This window comes from Entelurus aequoreus, linkage group LG07 (genome assembly GCF_033978785.1).
Source record: "Entelurus aequoreus isolate RoL-2023_Sb linkage group LG07, RoL_Eaeq_v1.1, whole genome shotgun sequence".
NCBI classification, from domain to species: Eukaryota; Metazoa; Chordata; class Actinopteri; order Syngnathiformes; family Syngnathidae; genus Entelurus; species Entelurus aequoreus.
In genome coordinates, this window is record NC_084737.1 from 37,725,150 (window position 1) to 37,746,867 (window position 21,718).

At 41.0% G+C, this 21,718-nt stretch overlaps 1 protein-coding gene across 2 annotated transcripts in view; it reads left to right on the forward strand.

The window, feature by feature from the left end:
• Positions 1-21,372, forward strand: part of pkig (protein kinase (cAMP-dependent, catalytic) inhibitor gamma) — a 61,009-nt gene extending 39,637 nt beyond the window's left edge. For both annotated transcript variants that reach the window (XM_062053489.1, XM_062053488.1), the window contains exons 2-3: positions 14,290-14,471; positions 20,780-21,372. In XM_062053489.1, coding sequence (XP_061909473.1) covers positions 14,318-14,471; positions 20,780-20,859 — 234 coding nt within the window. In that variant the 5' untranslated portion in view covers positions 14,290-14,317 and the 3' untranslated portion in view covers positions 20,860-21,372. The remainder of the gene's footprint in view (positions 1-14,289; positions 14,472-20,779) is intronic.
• The last annotated feature ends 346 nt before the right edge of the window (positions 21,373-21,718 follow it).

The window sequence follows — 21,718 nt, forward strand, 5'->3', positions numbered from 1 at the left end:
GTTACATGTCCCTTAGCAAGTTTCACTGCAATAAGGCACTTTTGGTAGCCATCCACAAGCTTCTGGCAAGCTTCTGGTTGAGTTTTTGACCACTCCTCTTGACAAAATTGGTGCAGTTCAGCTAAATTTGTTGGTTTTCTCAGATGGACTTGTTTCTTCAGCATTGTCCACACGTTTAAGTCAGGACTTTGGGAAGGCCATTCTAAAACCTTCATTCTAGCCTGATTTAGCCATTCCTTTACCACTTTTGATGTGTGTTTGGGGTCATTGTCCTGTTGGAACACCCAACTGCGCCCAAGACCCAACCTCCGGGCTGATGATTTTTGTGACCAACAAGATCTGTTTATCAGGATTAATCAACTCGCTCCAATCACTCTATCACAAAAAAATAAGAGTTGTAGAAATTATTGGAAACTCAAGACAGCCATGACATTATGTTCTTTACAAGTGTGTGTAAACTTTTGACTACGACTGTACATTGTAACAGCAGTATCACAGACGATAAGGACTGTCAAGTTACCCTTGAGCAAGGCATTAAACAAAGTCATAATAGAACTCCGAATGGGTGTGTGTACAGTATATGGCAGACCAGGCAGTACATAAATCTGAAAGTAATATATCTCCATACGCACTGACATTTTTCATGGCTTCAAATTCCCCTTTGTAGGCCTGCACGATTAATCAAATTTAAATTGTTATCCTGGTATTCAGTTATGATGATTTTAGATAAAAAGCATATCGTTAAATCGATTTTATTCTCTATCATGTCTTGCGTCTCCAAGCTACTGTATGGCTCCTTTTTCTTCAGGAACGCTCTCCAGTCTGCATAGACATATGGTGCTCCGCACACATGTCAATGTTTTTCATTTATTCATGTATTATCATTCAAATATAAATTTCCCCATCAGAAATGCGAAATTGGCGCTAGTGGGTTTGCACTCGCTCAAAAACAAATTATAATGGAAATGTGGCAGTGTGTGTTGTTACTACACTCACAACCAGTGTTTGGAAAATTACATAAAAAAGTAATTAATTGTAGTTACTCATTACTTTAAAAAAAAAAAAAAAATAATTGTATTACTTACAAAATTACTCTTTTATACTTAATTACTATTAGAAGTAATTGTTGTGTTACTTGAAAAAATAAATAAATAAATAAATAAATATATGCAGTTGTGATGTTTCATGAGGCCAGTGTGTGTGTATATGCTTTTTATAAGGCGGTACCTTTTGCAAAGTGACGAGTGACACCAGTGCCCAGACAGAGCAGCTTTAGCTCAGCTGTGTTTGTTAGCTCACGCTCACACTTTGTGAGCAGTGACGGCAGCTCTGTTGAATGTTTTCAATGGTTTCTTCTAGCGCTAGTTAATGAAAAAATTAAATGTGCTTTGATGGCTGTAGTCTCGATGTTCCTCTCTATCACGTCTTGCGCCTCCAAGCTAGGCTCCTTCTTCCTGTGAGGGTGCTCCCCACTTCAGTCTGCATACACATGTGCCCCCCTCCATTTATTGTCATTTCCAGGCCATTGAGCGCATTTGTGTTTATGCTGCCTCACCACATTTTTACATATATTAGCCACACCGGACCATAAGCCGCAGATATATACCAGTACACAAGATTTTTGAAATGATTTACATATCTTAATGGTGCCTGTAACACGGGAGTAAAACAGCTAATGAAACAAAACAGAAGTCATCGTCATGGACCCACTAGCCGTGGAAGCTAGCTCTCCAATTAACTAAACAGACTCAATAACTCTACGATTAAGTTTCGGTGAATTTACGAAATGAAACAATACAAAAACAATGTCATTGTAAGTTAATAACACCAACACAGACACTGATAGACATGTGTACATTACAATGGCACGTACACATATGCAGGAACATACCAAAATACTCCACACATGGGAACATTTAGTAAGTATGAATTGTTTTAAAACTTTGCTTTGAGTAATGAATGAAGAATCCTTTCAAGCAAAAATGCTATGGATCAATATACTTCCGCCACGTAAGAGGAAGAATGTTGTCAACCCACTGCATCAGCACTGAGAGAACTCATCCAAAAGATGGCGCCATACCACAAACAATAACACAACTTTTCAGGGTCTATGTTGGCATAATATGAAAACTATTTGTTGAATATAAAACATTATGGCCGTTAGCGAAGAAAAATCCATAAATTAGATGCAATGTTTCATAAGCTGCAGCATTCAATGAGTTGGAAAAAAAGTAGCTGCTTATAAGCAGGAAAATAAGGTATTTATTTATTTGTGGCCACAATTAAATTCACAAATGCAGATTTGTCGCTTCCAAGTTCGCTCTTCTCATAAGCAAATTTAAATAGAAGTGTGGCGAATGTATCAATCAATCAATCAAAGTTTACTTATATAGCCCTTAATCACAAATGTCTCAAAGGGCTGCACAAGCCACAACGACATCCTCGGCTCAGATCCAACATCAGGGCAAAAAAAACCTCAACCCAATGGGAACAATGTGAAGCCCTGGAAGGGACTGCAGATGTGGTGGACCTCCCACGCTCCTTGACCGGTGCAATGGATGCCAAATGTATGTATCGTCAAACCACTTCACAAAATCTCATATGCACATGCTTTGTCAATAAGACACAGCTGAAGAGTTCTGTGGCACCCATTTTGCAACTTTGAAGTAATATTTAGCGAGGAAAGGTATGCATTAAAAGTGAAAAACTTAAAAGATGGCGGCGCTTCACGGCGGCAGCTTCTTTCATGCGCTCTTGGAAGTGTAGACCGATTTGGCAAAAATAACCGTCAATTCAGTCAATTTCATGGCTGGCTCACAGCGTGTTCACTCCGTGAAAACTTACGACCGACTTACGATTCTGGATGTGGAGAGATCGGGTCATTTTGGGCTGAAAGATGCGTGTACGGTGGACCTACTCGCTAGCTTGGGAATTCTTCGCGAGCTACAACCAGCAGTGGCCTTTGAAGCAGCGGCGTCCACTACCAGCGGAGACCGTCAACGAAAGAGACGTAAGCGGTGCGCTCGGAAGCAGAAGCGGGGATGTCGGGCGGGGCTAACAACAAAGCTAAAGGCGTTGTTGTTAGCGGGGCTAACGAAAAAGCTAAATGCTAATCCACAAAGAAGCGCTAATAAGGAGTCTGTTAAGATAGAACTAGCCAGTGCCAGGCTGGATAATCCCTGCACACATAGCAATTCTCTTAGAACAATATACAATTCACATAATTGTTTTTTTCTGCGTCAGAGGTGGACATGCATTTTACTGAGGTGGCAAACAATCTAAAAATTCCTGTCATATCAATTCCTAGATATGGTCGAAATTATTTAAAGTGCACTACGCATAATAAACGTAACATTATTAATATTGCTACTACGGATACTTTCAACAAAAACTCCTCAAAACAGCCCACTACCTATAATATTGTCTTTTTAAACATAAGGTCATTGTCTTCCAAAACGTTATTAGTTAATGAAGTCATTAGAGACAACAATCTTGATGTCGTTGGTCTAGCCGAGACCTGGCTCAAACCAGACGAATTTTTTGCGCTGGGTGAGGCGTCTCCTCCTGGCTATACGGGAACACATATTGCCCGTCCCATTAAAAGGGGTGGGGGTGTTGCACTAATATACAACAAAAACTTTAGCCTTACCTCGGACCTAAATAATAAATATAACTCGTTTGAGGTGCTTACAGCGAGGTTTGTCACACCGCTGCCTCTGCACCTGGCTGTCATCTACCGCCCCCCAGGGCCCTATTCGGACTTTATCGATGAATTTTCAGAGTTCGTTGCTGATCTAGTGACGCACGCCGACAATATAATCATAATGGGAGACTTTAACATCCATATGAATACCCCATCGGACCCTCCATGCGTGGCGCTCCAGACTATAATTGATAGCTGTGGTCTTACACAAATAATAAATGAACCCACGCATTGCAACGGTAATACGATAGATCTAGTGCTTGTCAGGGGTGTCACCACCTCCAAAGTTACGATACTCCCGTACACTAAAGTAATGTCCGATCATTACCTTATAAAATTCAAAGTTCTGACTCATTGTCAACAAACTAATAATAATAATAATAACTACTATAGCAGCCGCAACATTAATGCTGCCACAACGACGACTCTTACTGACCTACTGCCTTCGGTAATGGCACCATTCCCAAATTATGTGGGCTCTATTGATAACCTCAGTAACAACTTTAACGACGCCCTGCGCGACACCATTGATAGTGTAGCACCGCTAAAGCTAAAAAGGGCCCCTAAAAGGCGTACCCCATGGTTTACAGAAGAAACTAAAGCCCAGAAATTATCATGTAGAAAGCTGGAACGCAAATGGCGTGCGACTAAACTTGAGGTTTTCCATCAAGCATGGAGTGATAGTTTAATAACTTATAAACGCATGCTTACCTCAGCTAAAGCTAAATATTACTCAAATCTCATCCACCTCAACAAAAATGATCCTAAATTTTTGTTTAGTACAGTAGCATCGCTAACCCAACAAGGGACTCCTCCCAGTAGCTCTACCCACTCAGCAGATGACTTTATGAATTTCTTTAATAAGAAAATTGAAGTCATTAGAAAAGAGATTAAAGACAATGCATCTCAGCTACAACTGGGTTCTATTAACACAGATAAGACTGTATATACGACGGACACTGCCCTCCAAAATAGTTTCTCTCTCTTTGATGAAATAACATTGGAGGAATTGTTAAAATGTGTAAATGGGACAAAACAAACAACATGTTTACTTGACCCAATTCCTGGGAAACTTATCAAGGAGCTTTTTGTTTTATTAGGTCCATCAGTGTTAAATATTATAAACTTATCACTTTCCTCTGGCACTGTTCCCCTAGCATTCAAAAAAGCGGTTATTCATCCTCTACTCAAAAGACATAACCTCGATCCTGACCTCATGGTAAACTATGTCCCACCTTCCGTTTATCTCGAAAATCCTCGAAAAAATTGTCGCACAGCAGCTAAAGGAACACTTAGCGTCTAACAATCTCTGTGAACCTTTTCAATCCGGTTTCAGGGCAAATCACTCTACGGAGACAGCCCTCGCAAAAATGACTAATGATCTATTGCTATCGATGGATTCTGATGCGTCATCTATGTTGCTGCTTCTTGATCTTAGCGCCGCTTTCGATACTGTTGATCATAATATTTTATTAGAGCGTATCAAAACGCGTATTGGGATGTCAGACTTAGCCTTGTCTTGGTTTAACTCTTATCTTACTGACAGGATGCAGTGTGTCTCCCATAACAATGTGACCTCGGACTATGTTAAGGTAACGTGCGGAGTTCCCCAGGGTTCGGTTCTTGGCCCTGCACTCTTTAGTATTTACATGCTGCCGCTAGGTGACATCATACGCAAATACGGTGTTAGCTTTCACTGTTATGCTGATGACACCCAACTCTACATGCCCCTAAAGCTGACCAACACGCCGGATTGTAGTCAGCTGGAGGCGTGTCTTAATGAAATTAAACAATGGATGTCCGCTAACTTTTTGCAACTCAACGCTAAGAAAACGGAAATGCTGATTATCGGTCCTGCTCAACACCGACATCTATTTAATAATACCACCTTAACATTTGACAACCAAACAATTAAACAAGGCGACTCGGTAAAGAATCTAGGTATTATCTTCGACCCAACTCTCTCGTTTGAGTCACACATTAAGAGTGTTACTAAAACGGCCTTCTTTCATCTCCGTAATATCGCTAAAATTCGTTCCATTTTGTCCACAAACAATGCTGAGATCATTATCCATGCGTTCGTTACATCTCGTCTCGATTACTGTAACGTTTTATTTTCGGGCCTCCCTATGTCTAGCATTAAAAGATTACAGATGGTACAAAATGCGGCTGCTAGACTTTTGACAAAAACAAGAAAGTTTGATCATATTACGCCTATACTGGCTCACCTGCACTGGCTTCCTGTGCACCTAAGATGCGACTTTAAGGTTTTACTACTTACGTATAAAATACTACACGGTCAAGCTCCTGCCTATCTTGCCGATTGTATTGTACCATATGTCCCGGCAAGAAATCTGCGTTCAAAGAACTCCGGCTTATTAGTGATTCCCAGAGCCCAAAAAAAGTCTGCGGGCTATAGAGCGTTTTCTATTCGGGCTCCAATACTATGGAATGCCCTCCCGGTAAAAGTTAGAGATGCTACCTCAGTAGAAGCATTTAAGTCTCATCTTAAAACTCATTTGTATACTCTAGCCTTTAAATAGACTCCCTTTTTAGACCAGTTGATCTGCCGTTTCTTTTCTTTTCTTTTCTACTCTGCTCCCAACCCGGGGTGGGCCGCTAGCCTGTTCATCGGATGGGGACATCTCTATGCTGCTGACCCGTCTCCGCTCGGGATGGTTCCTGCTGGCCCCACCATGGACTGGACTTTCGCTGATGTGTTGGACTTTCACAATATTATGTCAGACCCACTCGACATCCATTGCTTTCGGTCTCCCCTAGAGGGGGGGGTTACCCACATATGCGGTCCTCTCCAAGGTTTCTCATAGTCATTCACATTGACGTCCCACTGGGGTGAGTTTTCCTTGCCCGTATGTGGGCTCTGTACCGAGGATGTCGTTGTGGCTTGTACAGCCCTTTGAGACACTTGTGATTTAGGGCTATATAAATAAACATTGATTGATTGATTGATTGATTGATTGAAAAAGAGGAGTGTGTCTTTATGTTGTGCATTTATTCGGTTTTCAAATATACGGTCATGAAAGGCAAAGTAGTCGCCACACATGCACATATTCTCCACACCAAGCATACAACCGCGTACAAAGTGTGCAGAATGTTATATTTGTTGCTTATATCAATAACGCACAGTGTTGGGACTAACGTGTTACTTAAATTAGCCTTTTTATTTGCCTTTTTCAATACAAATGACATAGTTATGTCGGGAACCCCACCACTATGTTGTAGTTTGTACCAAATAAATTGAAATCACAAATGAAATTTGAGTTTGAGAAAAAAAATCTGGATTTAATTTTTGGCCAATATCCTGCAACTCTAATACTATCGTCTATACTCCTAGTTCTGCAATACCTGTAAGACTTCTGGGTAATGTAGCTCCTTTGCACATACCAAAATAGAAAAATCCTCCAGAAGCAACCATCACTTATAAGTGCTAAGAACTTGAAGACACAATTTAGCGACACGCTTTCCTCTTTTGGACACACATTGTCCTCTTGGTGAAATATTTAAACCATTGGTGTTCAAAGTGTGGCCCAGGGGCGATTAATGAAACACAGCTTATTTTATGGACCTGTAGCACATTGTAGAAATAAAATAAATAAAATACCCCTCAAAAATGGAAACATAAAGAAGTATAATTTAATGAAAAAAAGATCAATCGTTGATGAACAGTTATGAATAAAGACAAGGATTTGTCTTTCAATATAATAAGGATGTTTCTTTAGCCTTTTTATTAGTCTATATCTTTACAAATAACAAAATCATTTCTGAATCCCCCATCTCTCTGATGTCTTTTGTAGTTTTTACCAAGAAATTGTAATCAATCGAGTTTTCAGAGAGAAAAAAATCTGGATTATATTTGGCCAAAATCAAACCCTCTCGTAATAATAATACAATAATATTTTCTATTTTTGTACATTCGTTTTCTTCTAATTCCACTGTTTTCTGCGTCCTTTTTTGGACACACTTCAAGTTTATCTAGCTCCTCTCTATCACTATTGCTCCACACAATACTATAATTTGGTATGAGTTAGTTAGTTTAAAGTGTTTGACAATGCAAATTCAAGAAATGTTCTTGTGTCCTGGTGTTGTTCTTCCGTGACAGATACTTTATCAATACCTTGAATTAAACAGGCAATGCGTAGAACTATGTGCACACCTACACTGATATTTGTTGTTCTGAAATTCAGTGTCATTACAATAAACTTTCTTACTCACACACAGATACACAACTGTACATAAAAATGCATTCACCAAGTCTCGAGTCCATTTTGTCCATTTAGATGAGTGGAATAGCATCATCAGCTGACTGCAAGCTCATTCTGAAGCCTCTGTAGACTTATTAGTAGCCTGGGATGCAAAACATTAAAATGTTTTTATTTCCAATTGTCTGTATCCCGCACAATATATTTTAGATGTTACACAATTATATCAGTGCGTGTAAGGCAATAACTTAAACATGTTTTGTTAATAAAATTGAATTTATATCAATTAGATTGCTTAGCACAGTTGAAAAGGACACAAGACAAACCTATGTGTGCGTGTGGACAAATAGCCCAAATACAGAAAAAATATCTATGTACTTGTCGACATGACCTAAGTTTAGCCCAGTAATAGCCCTCGGGCACCGGCATTGTTTTCACACGACAGTGACTCACTGTTGTCTTAAGATCATGCTAAACAAAACTTAAAGGCCTACTGAAATGATTTTTTTAAATTTAAACGGGAATAGCAGATCCATTTAATGTGTCATACTTGATCATTTCGCGATATTGCCATATTTTTGCTGAAAGGATTTAGTAGAGAAAATCGACGATAAAGTTCGCAACTTTTGCTCGCTGATAAAAAAAAGCCTTGCCTGTACCGGAAGTAACGTGACGTCACAGGAGCTAGTATTCCTCACAATTCCCCATTGTTTACAATGGAGCGAGAGAGATTCGGACCGAGAAAGTGATAATTACCCCATTAATTTGAGCGAGGATGAAAGATTCGTAGATGAGGAACGTTACAGTGAACGACTTGAGAGGCAGTGATGGATGTATCTTTTTTCGCTCTGACCGTAACTTAGGTACAAGTTGGCTCATTGGATTCCACACTCTCCTTTTTTTATTGTGGATCACGGATTTGTATTTTAAACCACCTCGGATACTATATCCTCTTGAAAATGAGAGTCGAGAACGCGAAATGGACATTCAGTGCCTTTTATCTCCACGACAATACATCGGCGAAATGCTTTAGCTACGAGCTAACGTGATAGCATCGTGCTTTAACTGCATATAGAAACAAAAAAATAAACCCCTGAATGGAAGGATAGATAGAAAATCAACAATACTATTAAACCGTGGACATGTAAATACACGGTTAATGCTTTCCAGCCTGGCGAAGGTTAACAATGCTGTGCTAACGACGCCATTGAAGCTAACTTAGCAACGGGACCTCACAGAGCTCTGCTAAAAACCTTAGCTCTCCACCTACGCCAGCCAGCCCTCATCTACTCATCAACACCCGTGCTCACCTGCGTTCCAGCGATCGGCAGAAGGACGAAGGACTTCACCCGATGCGTTTGGCGGCCCGGAGACGTAGGAAGTCAAGGTGAGGTCGGCGGCTAGCGCGGCTAGCGCTCCAACAAAGTCCTCCTGGTTGTGTTGCTGTAGTCCGCTGCTAACACACCGATCCCACCTACAACTGTCTTCTTTGCAGCCTTCATTGTTCATTAAACAAATTGCAAAAGATGTCCAGAATACTGTGGAATTATGAAATGAAAACAGAGCTTTTTGTATAGGATTCTACGGGTACCATAACTTCCGTTACTCTGACTTCGTCACGCGCATACGTCATCATACCGCGACGTTTCAGCCGGATATTTCCCGGGAAGTTTTAAATGTCACTTTATAAGTTAACCCGGCCGTATTGACATGTGTTGCAATGTTAAGATTTCATCATTGATATATAAACTATCAGACTGCGTGGTCGGTAGTAGTGGCTTTCAGTAGGCCTTTAAAAGCATTATACAAATTACAGATGACATCATACAAATTGTCGCATTTGATTGTCGTAAACAACCAAGTTTACTAAATTGTTGCAAATGAATGGTTTTATGGTCATTAATGTGAAGGCATTTTTCTTTATTGATTTTATCAGAAGTACTGTTTGAAAGAATGAGATGTCCTATTAGTAGACCCTCAAGTGAGTACCTAGAAGCAAGAAGCCCCTCTGTGTTGATTAATCCTGATAAACAGATCTTTATTACACACAAATCAGACATAAAAGTCTGCGTTGGGATTGTAGTCAGCCTACCTCTCTAATGACCTTAGTAATCACAATTGATTTATACAGTATTCCACCAGCCCCATTGTGATTACCTGACTTTAAGTGTAGACAATTTGGTGCTTTAATCTACATGTATGTTATCTTTTCTTCAGATATTTTTAATAAAGCATTTTTTTGCCCTTGGTGCAACATGATCGGTATCAAGGTAAGTGCTCTGATAGTCAGGTGGAAAATAGTGTAACCACATACTTTATTTACTTTAAATGGCAGAACATTGTTATCATGGTCTTTACTTTTCCTTGGAAACCTGCTAATGAGCTCATGCTCTGATTTGATCTACAAGAGCAGGCAAGGCGACTAATTGTGTACACAGATCGTAATTAGATGGGAACTTGTATGAGCAATGGACTAACTGTGCCAGTGAAATAGAAAAGATTAAGACCGTAGGCTGTTTGCTGGTGTTGCTTGAGTATATTAGTATATTAGCATTGCAGTTAAGGAAGTCTATTAGACCATGGCTCCCCAACCTTTTTCCCGGGGGGGGGGGGGGGGGGGGGGGTTAAGGAGGAGGAGTATATTTATAGCTAGAATTCACTTAAATTCAACTATTTCTTATATATATATATATATATATATATATATATATATATATATATATATATATATATATATATATATATATATATAAAATCAAAATACATACTTGACTTTCAGTGAATTCTAGCTATATATAAATATGTATATTTCATTATGTATATATACATATAAATAAAATAAATACTAGGATTTCAGCGTTCATTTATTTACACATTTACACACATAACATTCCTCTCTACTCATTGTTGTATTTGAAAGTGCAATGCTTTGCAGCCAGTAGCACAGCCTTTGATGGAGCATAGGTTATGGGCAGTGTAATATTCTGGGTTGGAGTCAATAACCAGGCGAGGTAATGAAGTTACTTCTCTTTACTTCATACTTCTGAACCGACTCCCAGACTTGCCGTCAAGGTGCGCAATACAACGTAAACCGTTGGCCAACCAAAAAGTAACCACAGAACATTATAGTGTTATGTGGTTACTTTTTAAACCGTTGGCCAACCAAAAAGTAACTTTTTGGTTGGCCAACGGTTTACGTTGTATTGCGCACCCTGACGGCAAGTGTGGGAGTCGGTTCTGAAGTATGAAGTAAAGAGCGAACGTGACGACAGGCTGTCCTCACTCAGGTCCGCACGGACCTGGAGGGGTGTGCCTTAAGTCCGGCTGGAAATCGGGAGAATTGTTGTCCCGGGAGATTTTCGGGAGAGGCACTGAAATTCGGGAGGATTGGCAAGTATGTAGTGATACCACAGTTGTTAGGGTGGGAAGCTTGTGGGGGAAAAAATAATGAACCTGTGAGACTGTGATTCATCTCACCAGTACAACGTGTCTGTTGTGATGACTAACAGATGATCACACCCACATTAGCATTCCAAATTCTGAGTCCTTTTGTAGAGTGGTATGGCCTAAAAATACAATCTCAGATGTTTCCCCCCCAAAAAGTTAGATTTACGATTTGTTTTCTTCTTTCCCCCTACTTTTTACAGAAACCATTGAATACAAGTGACAAGGATAATTCAAAACACGTTTTTCTTTTATTTGATCAACAACTAGTAGTTTGAAATGACACTGTATGCACTTAGCAAAATTCTAATTTAAATATTGTTTTTAAACCAGATAAAATGTTAAATAATTAAAGAGCTTCCTCTAAAAAGCAATACTTGTGTCTTGAATAATATACTTTTGTTAACAAAAATGTAGCATTGCACATTGCATGCAAAAAAATTATCTCCAACATTGAGATTATCAAAGTGCAAAATTAAAACTGGTTCTTAAATAAAGTACTTCTGTAAACAAAATTGTTGCGCAAACTTCTGTCTGAATAAAATAATTATGTAAATACAAATGTAGTACTTTATATTGTATGCAAATAGATAATCCAGTAAAACATTGAGATGACTCTATAGTTTTACTAAGTGGATAAATGCAGGCTTTTCCATGAAGTATTCTGGGCTCCTTATTAGTGTGTACTAAATGTAATAATCTACATTGTATGCAAATATATAATAAAGTAAACAAAGATTTTTTTCATTCACACATCTTGGCGGTGTGAAGAGCAACTGCTTCAGTGATCGTATTTTATTGTGCTTCTTTCTCATTAGACATGGTATCATCATACATACCTTTTGTAAATGATTCCACCACAGTAAGCTGCTTTTAACCAGTAGTTTGTTAATAATAATAATAATGGATTAGATTTTATATAGCGCTTTTTCTATTATTAGATGTTCAAAGCGCTCACAGAGAAGTGAGAACCCATCATTAATTCACACCTGGTGGTGGAAGCTACATTTGTAGCCACAGCTGCCCTGGGGTAGACTGACGGAAGCGAGGCTGCCAATTTGCGCCTACGGCCCCTCCGACCACCACCTATCATTCATTCACCAGTGTGAGCGGCACCGTGGGCAAGGGTGAAGTGTCCTGCCCAAGGACACAACGGCAGCGATTTGGATGTCAAGAGGCAGGGAGCGAACTTGCGCTCTACCCACTACGCCATACCGCCCCTGTTTGTTGTCACAGCCTTGTAAAGAGTTGTATTTCCCGCACTCGACTGAGGGTTCGGGTTCAGATGTTGGAATAAGTTTGTTGTGCTGCTTCCATTTTTTAAACAAACTTTGCAGCATGCAGTTATTTGTTACACTTCTGTTACCAATAAACCAAAGAACTGACAACACTTTTCTTTTCTTTGGAACAAACGTCTCGCTCTCGTTACCGTTAGCATCAGCCATGTTTTTCTAGGTGTGCCGCTAAGGAAGTATGTGGGACGGTGCAAGTTACAAAAGTATGCGAGAGGAGAAAAAATAAATGTTTTTTAAATTTTTTATATGGTCTTTAACTAAAATCTCGAATATATCAATAACATCGATATATCGCCTAGGCCTAGTACCTCCAGTGCAAAACATTTCAGTTTGCTAAACAATGCGGCATTCATTTTTGTGACTTTAGTGAGAGTGACCCTAAGGCTTTCTTTTTGGCACAGTGCTCACATACTGAACATTGGAGAAACAAAACGGCATGGATGGTTTAATGTTACAAAAGGAATGTGAGTTAAAGCGTCTGGGAACGGACTGACCCGAGGTCAGTGTCTTGTAACTGTGCCTGCTAGCTCATTTTTATTCCCCCCCAATTCCTTTCCTTCGAGACTCAATAATGTTTGTCACCGATTAATCTCTGCTCAGCTGTTGAGTCACGGCTTGTTGCATGTTTTATTCCAGTGGCCAACCGTGAAGCTGTCAGAGGTCACGCCTCCCTTTCGCTCGATGAGGACATCTTCAGAGACTGAAGCCCACAGGGCGACTGTCTCGAGCCACTTTGCCACTTATCCCTGGGTAGTTGGTCCCATCACTGCCCCCTCACATCTCCAAATGCAAGCTAATCATGCAAAGTGTCAGGGAAAGACAGCTTTATGAAAGAGGATCAGCTGTGACAGTGTTTGAACACAGTTTCTGTCATCTTTCTCGACTGGTCTTTTTTGCGCTTCCTCTTAGGAGTTAACAGCTGTATAGTGTGGTGGTGCTTGGCAGGTTCCTGACCTACTTTAATATAGACTGAGAACAGGAAACAGAATGGGAATGAATGGCGGGGGGGTTCTTCTAGCCCCACCTCTCCTTGTCCTTTGAATAGTTTCAAGCTCTTTTACTTAGACTGTTCATATTGATCAGGGCTTCTCCAGTGCCGCCTTTTTCTTCTGAGGACGGACAAATGGACCCATGCTTAGTGGTACAATTGTTCATGCAGACGTCGTCAGAGATTTGAAGAACTTTTTTTTAATGTTTTGTTGTAATTAGGACATTTATTTAGCACGCATGTCTACAGTATAAATCAATTATTCCCATGCAGAAATAACAATACAAATTTAGGGAACATTGTTACTTTTGCCATTAAATGCCAACAACTATCATTAGCAATTTATTAGTAGTAGATTTTAAAGTTTCTGCTCTTCTTTATCCTAAGTGATTAGCATTGTGTGAATAAGCTTTGCTGCTAACCAAAAAAAGAGTACAACAGTTTTTCTACAGAGGGATAAAAAAAACTATGGCTTTTATAAATCATGTGTCAACATGAGACTAGAAAGATGTAGATTGTTTATTTTTATATAATAGCATAGGTTTACGAAAAGGTAAATCTATCACCCTGCACAGCTGATCATGTAGTCGAGTCGACTCTTAAAACCGTCTGACCTCCACCCCCTTCCTTCTGATACAGGTGTAATGAGAACGCTGGTCATGGACAGATGATGGACGTGGAGGCGTCGTACTCCGATTTCATCAACTGTGATCGCAGCGGCCGTAGGAATGCAGTGCCCGACATCGCAGGCGAGGAGAAAGTAGCAGCCAGCACCAGTGACGTCACTAAAGACTTGGCAGGGATGGAGCTGAAGGATGCAGGTCGGTACTGAATCTGATACTTTTTTGGCACCAACTGAATCCTGCCAGTCCTGCCGGGCACCGTTTCATGTAAAATCTGTGTCATTGTACCCTGGGATTTCATGGAATGCAGAACGGCTGTGGAATGGCGCCGCTATCGCGGTGAACTCCTTCCGTTTCCAGTCTAGTCAATGTGTCAGTTACCACTGCAAGCGGACCCTCTGTGAACAGAGCAGCCATGTCGGTGCCGTACCGCATCCCTGCGCTAAATATGCACAGAGCTTCTAATATTTTCCCCTCGCAACACGCCGGATCAATTTAGCTAAGATCTGCTTGTGTCGGACAGGAAGTCATGCACAAACACAAAATAAATGATCAAGTTTGCTTTCAAAATAGGACTTGAACATGTACATGAAAACGCAATGTATTGTGGGTCTTGCTGGCATCTAAATAGCTATTTACATGGTTGAATGCAAGACACTGTCCTAAAGTTTTTTTCTTTTCTTTAACAAGTTTTAAACATGGCACAAATGTGCTTCATCAATAACGGCTGCAATGGTTGTCATAATTACTTTAAAAAAAATAAACGACTTGGGGAGATGTGTCTCATTTCCAACGTAGAAGCAAGGCCAGGGATGTCGGGTTAGTAAGCTAATTAAAAAACAGCGAATGGCCTGGATACCAGCCATGAGACGACCAAACATCACCCGACACATTTTGGAGTGTTCACGGAATTTTCAGACTAGTAGGTTTGAATCTACGCATGTTTGATTCAGTTTCATACGTACCATTAAAGGCCTACTGAAATGAGATTTTCTTATTCAAACGGGGATAGCAGGTCCATTCTGTGTGTCATACTTGACCATTTCGCGATATTGCCATATTTTTGCTGAAAGGAATTAGTAGAGAACATCGACGATAAAGTTCGCAACTTTTGGTCGCTGATAAAAAAGCCTTGCCTGTACCGGAAGTAGCGTGACGTCACAGGTTGTGGAGCTCCTCACATCTGCACATTGTTTACAATCATAGCCATCAGCAGCGAGAGTGATTCGGACCGAGAAAGCGACGATTACCCCATTAATTTGGGCGAGGATGAAAGATTCGTGGATGAGGAAAGTGAGCGTGAAGGATTAGAGGGCAGTGGAAGCGATTCAGATGGGGAAGATGCTGTGAGAGGCGGGTGGGACCTGATATTCAGCTGGGAATGACTAAAACAGTAAATAAACACAAGACATATATACTCTATTAGCCACAACACAACCAGGCTTATATTTAATATGCCACAAATTAATCCCGCATAAAAAAACCCTCCCCCCTCCCGTCCATATAACCCGCCAATACAAATCATACACCCGCACAACACACTCAATCCCACAGCCCAAAGTACCGTTCACCTCCGCAAAGTTCATACAACACATATATTTACCCAAAGTTACGTACGTGACATGCACATAGCGGCACACACGTACGGGCAAGCGATCAAATGTTTGGAAGTCGCAGCTGTGTACTCACGGTAGCGCGTATCCAACTCAAAGTCCTCCAGGTAAGAGTTTCTGTTGTCCCAGTTCTCCACAGGCCAATGTGTATCCAACTCAAAGTCCTCCTGGTAAGAGTCTATGTTGTCCCAGTTCTCCACAGGCCAATGGTAAAGCTTGACTGTCATATTTCGGGAATGTAAACAATGAAACACCTGCTACGTGTTTGTGTTGCTGCAGCCGGCCGCTAATACACAGCTTCCCACCTACAGCTGTCTTCATTGTTCATTAAACAAATTGCAAAAGATTCACCAACACAGATGTCCAGAATACTGTGGAATTTTGCGATGAAAACAGACGACTTAATAGCTGGCCACAATGGTGTCCCAAAATGTCCGCTACAATCCGTGACGTCACGCGCAAACATCAGCATACCAGACGTTTTCAGCAGGATATTTCACGGGAAATTTAAAATTGCACTTTACTAATCTAACCCGGCCGTATTGGCATGTGTTGCAATGTTAAGATTTCACCATTGATATATAAACTATCAGACTGCATGGTCGGTAGTAGTGGGTTTCAGTAGGCCTTTAAGTAGGCTAAGGTAGCTGCGGGATACAAACAACGTACAGTATTTTGGGAAAACAAAGCAATACCTCTATTCATAGATCAAAAAAATCAGTCTAAGCCTGGGCCCCTGGAGAGGGGGTCCAAACTGAGGCCAAGGGGGGGAAAAACTCATAACCATAGCACACAAACATGTGTGTAAGAGGGAAACATCAAAGAACACAAAAGGACATTAAAGACATTAAAAGAGCAGAGCTGAGGCAACCAGCCGCTTCTACACAGCCACAAAAGTAAAAAAATAAATAAATAATAAAACATACACTGTGGTGGCCTCTGCGGTGTACCACGCCATCGTCTGCTGGGGTGGGGGAGCATGGCCAGAGACAAGAGCAGACCCAACAAAGCAACCAACTCTCGGCCAGTGTCTAGTCCGCATGGATGAGCAAGGATGCGTCTAAGGAGGCCGAGGTGTCCGATATCTGCTCATTCAGCCAAGACACTGTGAAACTTGTCCGTCCCGGCGCTTAGCGCCAGCTCCGCAGCCCTGTCTCTTCATCCGCATCTCCTCCAGTCTCTCCAAACAGACTCTGGTGTGGCAGAGACCCAGCAGCTGGTCTCCATGGCCAAAAGGCTCCTGGGAGGCAGATCCAGAAGTTCACCAAAAAGCACAGCAGAAGTCACGAAAGTGCCACCCCTTGTCACACAGTCCCAAAGGGTCCCGAACCAAAAAGCAAAAAAAAACAAAAACACATGAAAACAAAAAGGGAAACATCAGGAACACCAAAGGATGACACAAGAGCACAGAGCTCCTGCCACCAGCAGCCACTACAGCGGCACCAGTGCTTGTTTGCGTGCATATGCACGACGCTCGTCAGGGAAGATGTTACTGTTGTGTTGTTACTTGCTACTAGTGCTGCAACTAACGATTATTCTGATAGTTGATTAGTCAACAATTATCTTAAAGATTAGTCGGATAATAAAGCCTACACATTTAATGGCTCAAATTTTTCCATCGACTTCTAAATGCAGCTTAAGTTATTTTAGGCATGTGCTTACTAACAACAAAGATGACTTATTCATTCATAAATATTAAATTTGTCCTGTAACTGTGCTGCTCAATTAGCTGTTACAAAAATGAATATGAGAAAGAAAGTTTAGCTGGCTGACATTGGCTAAATTGATAGTTATTTTTTACATGACTATCTCACACTTGACAGCTAGCTAGCAAGGTATAAGTTAACACTCTTACCGAGGTTGAGATGCATCTTCGCTCCAAATGTCCGACATAATACCTCCGCTTTAAAGGCCTACTGAAATGAAATGTTTTTATTTAAACGGGGATAGCAGATCCATTCTATGTCATACTTGATCATTTCGCGATGTTGCCATATTTTTGCTGAAAGCATTTAGTAGAGAACATCGACGATAAAGTTCGCAACTTTTGGTCACTGATAAAAAAAGCCTTGCCTGTACCGGAAGTAGCGTGACGTCACAGGTTCAAAGGCTCCTCACATTTCCCCATTGTTTACACCAGCAGCGAGAGCGATTCGGACCGAGAAAGCGACGATTACCCCATTAATTTGAGCCAGGATGAAAGATTCGTGGATGAGGAACGTGAGAGAAGGACTAGAGTGCAGTGCAGGACGCATCTTTTTTCGCTCTTACAGTAACTTAGGTACAAGCTGGCTCATTGGATTCCACACTCTCTCCTTTTTCTATTGTGGATCACGGATTTGTATTTTAAACCACCTCGGATACTATATTCTCTTGAAAATGAGAGCCGAGAACGCGAAATGGACATTCACAGTGACTTATCTCCATGACAATACATCGGCGAAGCACTTTAGCTACAGAGCTAACGTGATAGCATCGGGCTTAACTGCAGATAGAAACAAAATAAATAAACCCCTAACTGGAAGGATAGACAGAAAATCTACAATACTATTAAACCATGGACATGTAACTACACGGTTAATGCTTTCCAGCCTGGCAAAGCTTAACAATGCTGTTGCTAACGACGCCATTGAAGCTAACTTAGCAACGGGACCTCACAGAGCTATGCTAAAAACATTAGCTATCCACCTACGCCAGCCAGCCCTCATCTGCTCATCAACACCCGTGCTCACCTGCGTTCCAGCGATCGACAGAGCGACGAAGGACTTCACCCGATCATAGATGCGGTCGGCGGCTAGCGTCGGATAGCGCGTCTGCTATCCAAGTCAAAGTCCTCCTGGTTGTGTTGCTGCAGCCAGCCGCTAATACACCGATCCCACCTAAAGCTTTCTTCTTTGCAGTCTTCATTGTTCATTAAACAAATTGCAAAAGATTCACCAACACAGATGTCCAGAATACTGTGGAATTTTGTGATGAAAACCAAGCTTTTTGTATTGGATACAATGTGTCCGAATACTTCCGTTTCAACGATTGACGTCACGCACATACGTCATCATACATAGACGTTTTCAACCGGAAGTTTAGCGGGAAATTTAAAATTGCACTTTATAAGTTAACCCGGCCGTATTGGCATGTGTTGCAATGTTAAGATTTCATCATTGATATATAAACTATCAGACTGCGTGGTCAGTAGTAGTGGGTTTCAGTAGGCCTTTAAATGCTTGGGTATCAAAGATGTACAGCCATAAAAACAAGGTCCGCTTTGAAAGATGAGCAAGGTATTCATGTTTTTAACAAAAATAAGAGGAAATATCTTCAAACTTTACATGTTATCACTGGGGTTGTTTTTGCGAGTGACCCACTTCCGCGAGTGATGACTTACTCGACAAATGTTATTGTTGACAATGTTGACTAATCATTGCAGCCCTACTTGCTACATGTACAAAAATGAAGTAATCGTTATGCAAGGCAAAACTGTCGTCTTTTCCACGAGTCAATTCAAATCAGTGCCGTCAGACGCCCCGCTGTAGGTACTGATGGACAGCAAAGCTGGAAAAGTTCCGCGATGTTGTCATAGGTGTTGCGTATCTCGAATTGCAGGATCAAGTTTATTTGCTTCTGCTCCTGCGGTGGTGGTAATTGGAGGATGGCGGCCGGAGACGTTCCGGGGGCGGCACATGTAACTGTGTGAATAAGGGGCAGATATTTTAAGCATAAACTTCTTTCTGCTCCTTTTCATTCATGATTCATTGTTTTGTTTGTTTGATCTTGAATAAATAAAATAAATAAATAAAAACAAAAAAATGGAAATGGAAAACACAACCATGCACACTCACATTCATACCTATGGACAATTTAGAGTTTGCAATGAACCTAAAACACATATTTTTGAAATGTAGGACAAAGCCAGGAGTGCCCGAAGAAAACGGACACACGCACAGGGGGAACATGCAAACTCCACACGGAGATGTTAAAACGGAGATTCGAAGACGTAAATGGCACAAAAAGTTAGACGTTACCGCCGGTACTAATGTCAAAATGTAGGTAGTTCTCACAGGCTTGAACAAGAAATGCATTATTTAAGTTGAAATACCTTTTTCTGCCAACTTTGTTCCAGGGTTGATCAGGTGCGCGACCAGCTGTAGCGCTTATTCTAACAGCCGATTCAGGAGCATGTTTTTTTTAAAATAATAAACATTTTTATGATATTTGAACCAGGAAACGAGGAACTAGGAGACAGCAAGCTGCAAACAGGAACAGATCACAGCAAACAATACTCCAGCACTAACTGGAGGGTGAGGCAGGTATAAATAGTAGCCTGATTAGCAATTGCCACCAGGTGTGCCAAACTGCCAATCAGGTACAGGTGAGGGAAACAAGCGCTCAGGTAACGTGCAGGAAAAGAAACCAAAATAAGAGCGCTGACAGGAAATAAAACACAAACACAGAGGAAAAACCAAAACATAACCAAACTGTCAGTGACAAGCCTGACAACAATATGCTACTTAAATGTGTTTTCATGTTAAAAAACCCCTCTTTTTTTAAGGTGTGGTGGCATTTCTTTTGCTGTGGCAGCTTTTATTTTGCTGTGGCGGGGTGCCACGATCAATAACATGTAGGGGAAACCCTAGATATTTAACTTCCCTTGACATAAGAACCAGTTTGACTGATCACACTCACATTGTTGGTGTGGCAAAGTCTTTCATTTGGATTTCCAATTGTCATTTTGTCACCAGAGGAAGTATTTCCTTCCGCAATGCCTCTTTGTTCCTCGTAACCCTGTGAACATATTTATTTCCTGCAGCACTAAATGATTTATCATTCTACAGCTTGTGTATATATTGTGTTATACTGAACCCTGCTCAATTATTTGCCTGTGTTTCCTTCCATAAGGGGAGCCTGGGGCCTCTCCAGCCCCTGAGGCTGAGGGCTCCACCAGTGAAGATGCCCAAGGAGGCGAAGGTCCGTCCTAAAATGTGCCACACACTGAAGGTGGGCCAGAGGCAAAGAGACAGAAGTAGAGAGTGGAGGGAGATGGACGCAGCATCTCTCACTGATGGCTTGTTAGGAGCCTGCCGGCACCAGTTGCATGGGATGGTATGATTACAACCAGTAAGAAGTAGAACTGCTTCTCTTCTGCTTTGGGCTCTGTTAGTCCCTTTATATTCCTGATAGGACAAGAAAGCAAAGAGACTTTGGATTTATGTGAAGACTGAACTGACACCATTTTGATTGGTCGAAACATTTTCCCAGCCTATTGTGGAGCTCTATCATGGAGGGTGACCTCATAATCATCTGTCATTTTCTTTCTCTCTATGTGTTTGTGACCCTCTCAACCTGTTACATTATCGAGTGTCGCCAGTTTTTAGTATGAAACCTAGTCGCCATTATACCATTGTGTATGGACTTGGTATTTATTGCTAAATGTTCAGTGATAACTTTGTGATAGCGACTTTTCTTTATGTAATAAAATACTTATGACTCTACGGTAACGTTGGTGTTTTATGGATCCACAGGAGTCAGTTAGCAAGTTTGTGCTGAAGGCGGCATATGGAACAGCCCAAGCAAGATTGAACACCTCTTTAGTGCAGTTCTCCACAGACATAAATATTATTGAATGCAGCTTTTGTGTACATAAGGTGGCAACATTTCCACTCAGCACTGCCTCCTTTGTTCCCATGGTTCCACCATACATAAACAAAAGATGACACTGCGGTTTCTCTGCAAAGCTGTGTAGGGTTTTCCTTTTTCACCCATTTCCCTTGCAAAGCTATGTTCTGCCTGACTAAATATTTCACAATGAAGACAAATTGAGGACGCATAAAGAAATAC